The sequence below is a fragment of the Nestor notabilis genome, unplaced genomic scaffold (assembly GCF_000696875.1).
Source record: "Nestor notabilis isolate BGI_N333 unplaced genomic scaffold, ASM69687v1 scaffold5524, whole genome shotgun sequence".
NCBI lineage: Eukaryota > Metazoa > Chordata > Aves > Psittaciformes > Psittacidae > Nestor > Nestor notabilis.
This window is the reverse complement of record NW_009925146.1, coordinates 1-9,075: the sequence shown is the minus strand read 5'-3', so window position 1 is coordinate 9,075 and position 9,075 is coordinate 1. Positions and strand designations below refer to the sequence as shown.

Sequence of the window (9,075 nt, the reverse complement as noted above, 5' to 3'; positions counted from 1 at the left end):
GTTAAAACGAGGCCAATGCACAGTATTTGTAAAATGGTCCAAAGCAGCTCTACATTCATCTCGTTGGCACTGCAGATAGATAGCAACTGTGATCCATCGGCTGATCACCTTTATCTGTTTCTTGCAATGCCTTGTGCACTTTTAATACAAGACACTTGCTGAGTAGCTATCACTTGATTAAAACTCAAAGTGCTATCTGTGAAAACAACTCCAAATCATATTATCAGGTTAAGTTCTATTGAGGGATAGTGACAAGTGAACCACTGTTTTGAGTAAGCGACTGCTGATGTTTTCTTCTTTTCTTTCCTGACTGCAGAGCTCTTCGGTATCTCCCTCAGCCAGTTTCAGAACAGCAGAAAAGCACAGAAATTCAACAGATTATTCTACAGATAGTAAAAAACAGAAAACAGAAGAGAAGGAAATAGCAGCTCGTTATGTGAGTAAATTGTCTACATTGTGCATTGTCGAAATTTAGTAATTTCTGTAATTTCCTCTGTAATTTCTGCTGCATAACTACTTCTAAAAAGAAGCATCAAATTTTTAGCAGGTTCTTACTTCCTCCCTCTTCACATCTGTGCTGGATAGAAGGTTTCAATATGTAGGATTGATAGTGTTTTTAATAATACAAATGCAGAGCACCTGGAAGGCATGTGACAAGAGGACTGAGCATTAGTTAGGCTGGGACGTGGTGGATCTGGACTGTAGCTTGGCTCTGTTTCTCAGTGCATTGCAGTTTAGGATGAGGATTTTAATCCTCTGTCCTTGTTCACTGATGTGAAAACTGGGAATAACTTTTGGCTGCCTGTTCAGCAGAAGCCCTGTAGGTGACCTAAATATTGTATTACCGCATAAAGCGTGGTAAAAGTAAATGCTGTGTTGCATAGTTGTGAGCAGCTGTCGTGGTTCAAGCCCAGCCGGCAACTTGGAACCACGCAGCCGCTCGCTCACTCCCCCCCTTTTCCTTCCTCCCCCCGCTCCCGGAGGGATGGGGAGGAGAATCGAAGGAATGTAACTCCCACGAGTTGAGATAACAGCTCTCCAGTAACTAAGGTATAATACAAACCACTACTGCTACCAGTAATAATGATAAGAGGAATAACAAGGGAAAAGGACACAACCGCTCACCACCCGCCGACCGATACCCAGCCCGACCCGAGCAGCGATCTGGCCTTCCGGGTAACTCCCCCCAGTTTATATACTGGGCATGACGTGCTGTGGTATGGAATACCCCTTTGGCCAGTTTGGGTCAGGTGTCCTGCCTCTGCTTCCTCCTGGCTTCCCCTCCTCTCTGGCAAAGCATGAGACTGAGAAAGTCCTTGGTCAGAGTAAACATTACTGAGCAACAACTAAAAACATCGGTGTTATCAGCGTTGTTCCCAGACTGAAAGTCAAAAACACAGCACTGCACCAGCTACTAAGAAGGAGACAAAATGACTGCTGTAGCTGAACCCAGGACAGCAGCCTAGCATTTCATTGGTTTATTTTTCCTTAGTACTTAAAAAAATGTTAGGATATTAAATAAATGTTTTTGACACACTGATTTGTCGTTGTAGGACAGCGATGGTGAAAAGAGCGATGACAACTTGGTTGTTGATGTTTCCAACGAGGTATACAAAATGATGGTTTTTATACCTTACCGTGTTAGTGGTAGGGGTGTCTTCAGTGGTTTCTGTGTATAGGATGTATATGAATAAGATTACAGCCTTTGCCTCCATAAAGGAGCTTGAAATGCTTGAGGGAATCCAGTCAGGTCATCTTTCTTTAGAATGCAAATCAGATCTGTAACACTTACTTCTACAAAGGACCTTTTTGTTTCTTGTATGAACCAAAAGTCTGCTTGAGATATTTGAAGCCAGCCCAGCACAGCAGGTACTAGGCAGCTTGTAATGGTATCTGTGTTTTCTTTCACTCTGGCCATGACTTCATTTGTGAACTTTCTGAGGTCTGCCAAGTGCCTCAAACCTTTTCAATCTGTCACCTAACAAATGATATTTAGTTGACAGTTTCAATATCCATAATCTGTCAGTATTTTTCATGGTTAATGGCATCAAATTTTCAGACTCTCTTTAAAAAAAAAAAAAAAAGGTAAAAGAAGTTGATTTTCATTATCCGTCTCGATTTCATAATTTTATCAGCTAAATCAATTAAGAATGGAAGGAAGGTGTCAGGTTTTATGACACATGTTCATTCCAAAGTGAAAATTGCTCAAAACAAGCACTAGTGGCTAGTATGAAGTTTTTATACTAACCCCCATTGCTGATGTTTAGGATCCTTCCTCTCCCCGGGGAAGCCCAGCACACTCTCCACGGGAGAATGGCTTGGACAAGACGCGACTGCTGAAGAAAGATGCACCAATTAGTCCGGCGTCTATTGCATCCTCCAGCAGTACTCCTTCCTCCAAATCCAAAGAACTTAGCCTTGTAAGTGCTTCAGAATGCTCCAGACCCATGATCATACACTGAAACACGTTTACTGGATTTCTGACTGGGCGCAATTTGGATTTCCGCAGCTAACAGTAAAGCACTGTGAAGCATCAGTTTAAAATTTGTTTTATTTATCTCTTCATTGGAATTTAATAACATAGTATGGAGAAGGTCCACAGCCTTTTGTTGGGATAGGAAGAGGTTATTTTCACTGGTGGTGTAGGTAGATGATAGATATGCTGTGTTGAGAGATGTTTTTCTCTTCCCCAATATGAAAAACTGTCGTTCTGAGAATAAATGAAAATACACAGGGGCTTCTTGAGCTGTTTTCCTGTGCTGTGGTTTATAGCAAATTCAGTTCCCTGCTTGGATGTGATTTGGTTGTTAGCTTTGTTTGAATTACCAGGCCATATACAACAACAGTAATTTTTATTTTCTATCTAAAAAGTAATCTGTCATTTACAAGAGCCTTCCTTGACTTGCATCACAAATCACAATGCAAAAAAAAAAAAAAGAGCTGATGCAAGTCAGGGGTATTCTTTCCTTTCCTTTTTGTGACCACAGTTAATCATCTTCCTGAGTTGCACAGAAACTCCCTCTCTGTTCTTCACAGGTCAGAGTACATGACTATTTAAAGAAATAAAATAAATAAAAAGAAAGCTTAAAGTGAATGTAGTGCTCAGAAAGGGTGATCGAATGACAGGTTCAGGCCTGGGAGTCAGTGGTTTGTCTGATGAACAAGCTTGTCACAAGAGCAGCACGGCATAGTTCCTGACTTATACCCATCACTGTCTCCATCCTGTTTCCAGCACCATGTTTGGGCATGAGTTGTTGGCCAGTTGTATGTGGGGGTCTGTTCTTCTTGTCCACCCGGCAGCAGCCTCTCACAGAAACTCATAATTGTAATGGGAGCAGGTCCTCTATGAGCAGAGTGAGATTTCACCTACAGGTTTCACATATGCTGTCATTGTAATTGTCAGACAACAATGATTTTCAGTCACTGACCTCATTCTGGATCATACATACACCCCCAACGAGGAAAGCTGTGAAGGCTGTAGATAATTCTCAAAGCCATTCCGTCTTTTTCAGTGTCTCTGCAGCTTCTCTTAATAGACAGGGACCGTTGAAACCCAAACCCAAAAGCTAAATACCACTAATCACCTGCATTCTGATTGTCGTCACCTCTCTTTCCAAATGCTAGCTAAAAAAGTAAAATAACTTACAAATTGTCTTCCTTTTTCTTTTTTTGGTGATTAGAATGAGAAGTCTACCACTCCTGTGTCTAAATCAAATACCCCAACTCCACGGACTGATGCCCCAACTCCAGGCAGCAACACCACTCCCGGACTGAGGCCAGTGCCTGGCAAACCCCCAGGTGTGGACTCACTAGGTTAGTCTCTGTATATTTCGATGGTGTGAAACGGTGGCCATTTGCCCTTAACGATGCTGCCTTTAAATCTACAGTGATGGGGCAGTATATTACAGCTGCTTAAACTGGATACAGAGCTGGTTCTTCGGTGCTTTAATACAGCGTGTTTACCAAACTCATATTTCATTTAATGGGTCTGGATTGGCTGTATGACTTCTCTCTTCTTTTCCCCCTCAATAGCTTCAGGTTTAAGGACGCCTATGGCAGTGCCATGTCCTTATCCTACTCCATTTGGGATTGTGCCACATGCTGGTATGAACGGGGAGCTGACCAGCCCTGGAGCAGCCTATGCCGGTCTGCACAATATTTCCCCTCAGATGAGTGCAGCAGCTGCAGCAGCAGCAGCAGCAGCTTATGGGAGATCTCCAGTGGTAAGTGTTTGATGCTAGTGCATTCGGTGTTGAGAGCAGTTTATATTAAACATAAGACCTGTAGGGTTAAATCTAGTTCAGTCTCTTTGTAATCTGGGGAGCGTGCTATGGAGAACATGAATTAAACAGTCTTCCTTTGACTAACTCTGTCTTTAATACACCTTTTTGTTTTACTTGGGGACAACTATAGGTTGGTTTTGATCCACATCATCACATGCGAGTCCCAGGCATCCCTCCCAATCTCACAGGCATCCCAGGAGGAAAACCGTGAGTATCAAACATACAACTTCAAAAGTCGGTCATCTGTTGAAGTTGCATTCCCTTGCCAGCTGGAATTCCCCTTATCTACTGAAAACTATTGTGTGAATAGAAATAAATATAGCTGTTTGACAAGGGCAGGAGAAACGCTATTTAATCTTAAAGTTGCATTTGTAAATTTGAAGACTAATAGCAGCTGACAAGGACTGGGTGATGCAGATTAAATAAGACAGAAATAAATGAAAATAAAAAGAGCTGAACTTCAAGGTGTTACGTGCTGAATCTGACTGGTTTGTCTTGCATGGGAATGCAAACTGGAACTGGAACAGGATCTCAGCTTTCCATCTCTACTATGTTTTGCTCCTCAGTTGAAAAAAATTATTTCTTTGTTCACAAAATCCTTGGAAGTTACTTGCAAACTTATCCGCTGCTGTCAGCAGCAGTGTGCAGAGAAAGTAACATGGTAATGTTTTGTTTGGTTGAAAATACTGGAAAGAATTATTGTATCATAATGTTCAGATTCATCCTTGATGGAAAGGATTGTAAAGAGTGACCTGCTCTACCAGGCGCTATTTGTTGTAAGCCTCAGAAGAAGAATTACACAGATATGAAGAACTCTGTGCTCGCATCCCTCTTGAGTTAGAGAAGGGGAAAAATAAAGCAGCTATGCAAACCATACTAATCCAGATCTTATGTAAGGGTCCTCCAGTTATACTTCTTCTGTGACACTTACGGGAAACTGTGACCAGTTAATACTGGGTAAGAGTTTAAGAGTTTGAAGGGCAGGGGATGTTTATGCCACTCCTTCTTTCACTTTTGTATGGATGAATATGTTTGTGGAGGAGTGGCTGGGGGATAGTCACATACTTGCATGCAAGTAAATGCATATACTTACCTGTCAGTGAGCTTGCAGATGTGCAAAGTTAGTAGCATACTGTGGTGACAAGCAATCAGTCCTAGCACCTGTAACTTCTCTTGTACAGATGGGTCACACAAATCTCAAACCATGTCCAGCTCTCTCGCACATCACACACTGGTCACACCCAAGCTGACTTTTCTGCTAGTTGCCCTTTAGGCTGCATAAAGCAAGTACAGAAATCCCTGTACAGCAGGTTCCAGATCAGCTGCTTGCATTAAGAATCCTGTGGGGCACAGACCTTCATCCTGTATGTGCAGCAGGCACATAGAATGTTTGCTGAGTTCAAGTTCATCCTTGGTGGGGTCGGTTGCCTGTAAGGAGGCGTGTCCAGTCTACCAGACTTAGTGGTGGTCTGAGAAATGGCAATACCACGATGCGCAGACCTCCCTGCTTGCATCTCACTTGTGTTAGGGATGGGTAGAATAGAACAGGCAAAGTGAAGTCAAACCAGTTCGATTCTGGTGCATCTCCAGGGTTTTTGAATGTTGTTGATATATTGATGACTGTTTTAAAGATTTAACTGTAACTGTCATTTGTCTGCCACAGGCCTGAAACCTTTTTGATCTGTGGTCATTTTAGCATAATCACATTGATTTTTCTTCCGTCTTAAGTGCGGTGCTTTTCACAGCTATCATCCAGGGGTTTTGCTTTCTCATTTATTCTTCCTTTTCCCTTAGAGCAGAAGTTGTGTAAATTCTCTGCACTATTGAGTGGCTGCTGAAATGCAGCAGGCAGCGTGTGGCACATCAGGAATCTTGGCCCCTCATAATGCTCTTTTCACTTTGGAGATATATTGAAACACTGAGGATTGTACAATATATAAATAGAAAAGGTAGATAATGTGAAAAGAAGAAAAAAGTGCCTGCCAGGTGTTTATAGTATCAGATATTTAGAGTACTTCAAATAAACAAGATAAGGTGTTAGTTCTCTGAGAAAAAAAAATAACCCAAAAAACACTCAACCACCACAAAATCAAGCTAAGCGACAAAGCAGCAGTTTAACCACATGTGCTGGTATGAAGTAATGAATAGAGTGAGAATAATGTCATCACAGATCACTCCAGATCTAAGCTTTGTTTCTGTAATTGTTAAATACGTTCCCTGTGTACTTTATAAGCATGCTAAAAATCACTTTGGCTGATAAAAGTATCATACAGTCAGTGCTCAACATGTCTCTGCAGAGAATGACTGCATACAGAAATCAGAAAAGACGATAATGAAGTTCCACTTGTTTTGTTAGAGATTTCAGGAGACCATCAGCTGCTTTTTTTCAGTTACCTTCCTGCAGCAAGCAGGAATTAGGAAGATAATGAGGACGATACTTGAGATTTCTGTGGTGATAATTGAACCCTAATTCTACTCATAGAGGCAGTTTGCTGCTTCTGACAACCATAGAAATATGTCCTACTCTTTCCTGAATGTGTTTAATGTCAAAAAATGGAGAATGATGATACGATCTGTCACTCAGACCTGCCAGAACAAGAAACAGAGCGCAGGATGAGAAGAGTGTGTAAAGCTCTGGGAATAGGGCAGAAAGGTGGAAATACAGTTGGCTTTTGTCCTTCTGAAAATTATTGTTCTAGTGTTAATGAATTTTAAATAACAAATTCAGTAGTTGAATTCTAAAGACTGCTTTCGTCAGTGACTTAGAAGTAACAATTAGGGAAGTGAATACATAAGTATTCTCATAAAATGATATTTTTTTTTTGTGAGCTCTTCTCATCCTACCATTGTGACAATGGATTTTTCATCAGCACTATGGTGATTTTTTAGGTCAAAGGAAATTAAAGCCTTCTGTTAATTATACCTTGATATGTGTAGGTGAACCCTCTTACAAAGTTTGTGCTCTTGTAATAGATGTGATGTGTCAGGTAGCATCTCAGAACAAGACAATTTCACAACCTAACTGTTCTCCCTGGAAAATATTTTGAGATGAAGCTGTTGATAGGTTATTCACAGGTGGCATAACTGGCAGTCACACAACACATTCTTTCTCAGTGAGAGCCCTGGTTCTGGCAAGAGAAATAGGGATTTGTAGCTGTTGTGTCAGGTACACATGAACATAAAAAAAAAGGGGGGAGGGGTGGGCAAGAAAAGACAGCAAGCCCCCAAATGGGAAAAAACTCCAGTGCATTTTTGCTGGTCTGTCATGTCAGATGTCAGCAACTGTGCCTTGAGGACATAACCCTTGACAGTGGAGGTTTCACTGCACCCTTAGGTACAGTGCTGGGCAGTTTGGCTCGAGGACCATGGGGCCTGCAGTGAGTTTGGGCCATCTTGGCAGCAACACAGCTGAAAGTGTGCACATTAGAGTCAGTAATGGAGGAACCAACTGACCCCTGCCACTCTGCTACCCGCCATGCTCTGCAGCGGCCAGCCAACTATTTCTGTCTTTCAGGGGGCCCTGACCTGACCTTCCTTCCCAGCTCTGCATGCCTTAAGTTTAAGAGTAGCGTCATGTGTCCTCAGGCATACCTGAAACCATCATTGCATGAGTTTAAAGCTCATTTGGTTGGTAGATGGTACATTAAAAGAAGAGTACTTAAGTTTATACTTTGATGGCCCAGTTATAGACAAATAAATAATTTTTATTCACATTATTAAAAAGATTGCAAAAGGAGCTGAGTGCACAGTGTGAATGCCTGCAGTGAAAATATATCTTTAATTCTGTTTTCTTAAATGGGCTTGAAGAAAAACTTCTTAAATCACCTCCTATCTTTCTTCTACCCTCAGAGCATACTCATTTCATGTAAGTGCAGATGGTCAGATGCAGCCAGTTCCTTTCCCTCCTGATGCCCTCATTGGTCCAGGAATCCCTCGCCATGCTCGTCAGATCAACACTCTGAACCATGGGGAAGTTGTGTGTGCAGTTACCATCAGCAACCCCACGAGACACGTATATACAGGTGGGAAAGGGTGCGTCAAAGTCTGGGACATCAGCCAGCCTGGCAACAAGAGCCCTGTCTCCCAGCTGGACTGCCTGGTAGGTCAACAGCAGCATATGACAGTGGGAGAAGATAGCAGGTTGTGTTAACATAGAAATGATACTATTAAGGTACAAAAATCATTGGCTATTTGTGTGCTGTCATTGGTATCAAAGCTTGGTATTTCATTTGTAATTTTTTTTTCCTTTTAGAACCAAGTTTGAAGTATGTTCCTTGTCGTATTTCTGGGTTTCCTCCCACCCCCAGCAAATCAAAACATCTTTAATATCCTTAAAGTGAATTGGTAGGGGGAAAGATCAAAGACAGCACAGCAAATATCATTTATAACTTTGACGTTTGTTGGCAATCCTAAAGCTTGATATCCTACCATGCTAAAAATTGCTGTCTTGCAGCTATATTCTTCAAGAATATTTGAAGATTATGTCACGTATTTCATGTCTGCTTATGAGTGTGAATGCGTTACCCTGACTTAATGTGATAATTAAAAATATTCCTGAGTGTTATTCACGAATTATTTGAATGTGCTAACAAAATGAACCATTGTTAGCAGCTTTTCTGATGTCGTTTACCAGTTCTTGGTAAGATGTTGCTTCTTGTTACAGAGGCATTAAAATGAGAACTGTGCGGCACGTGTAGACATATAATGAATTGCTACACAAGTTGCTACACAAATGAAGAAAATTGCCCAAATACTTTCCTCTGACATCTTGTCGTGGTTCAAGCCCAGCCGG

The 9,075-nt window shown here is 41.6% G+C and overlaps 1 protein-coding gene across 1 annotated transcript; it reads left to right on the top strand.

Annotated features, from left to right (window-relative positions):
* Positions 1-316: 316 nt before the first annotated feature.
* On the top strand, positions 317-8,382 carry LOC104404479 (transducin-like enhancer protein 4; the record flags this gene model as incomplete). Its single annotated transcript, XM_010012913.1, has 7 exons — positions 317-436; positions 1,554-1,607; positions 2,268-2,420; positions 3,681-3,813; positions 4,033-4,223; positions 4,414-4,490; positions 8,133-8,382. Coding segments are annotated over 7 exons (978 nt in total), but the record flags the coding sequence as incomplete, so codon positions are not given.
* Positions 8,383-9,075: the final 693 nt, after the last annotated feature.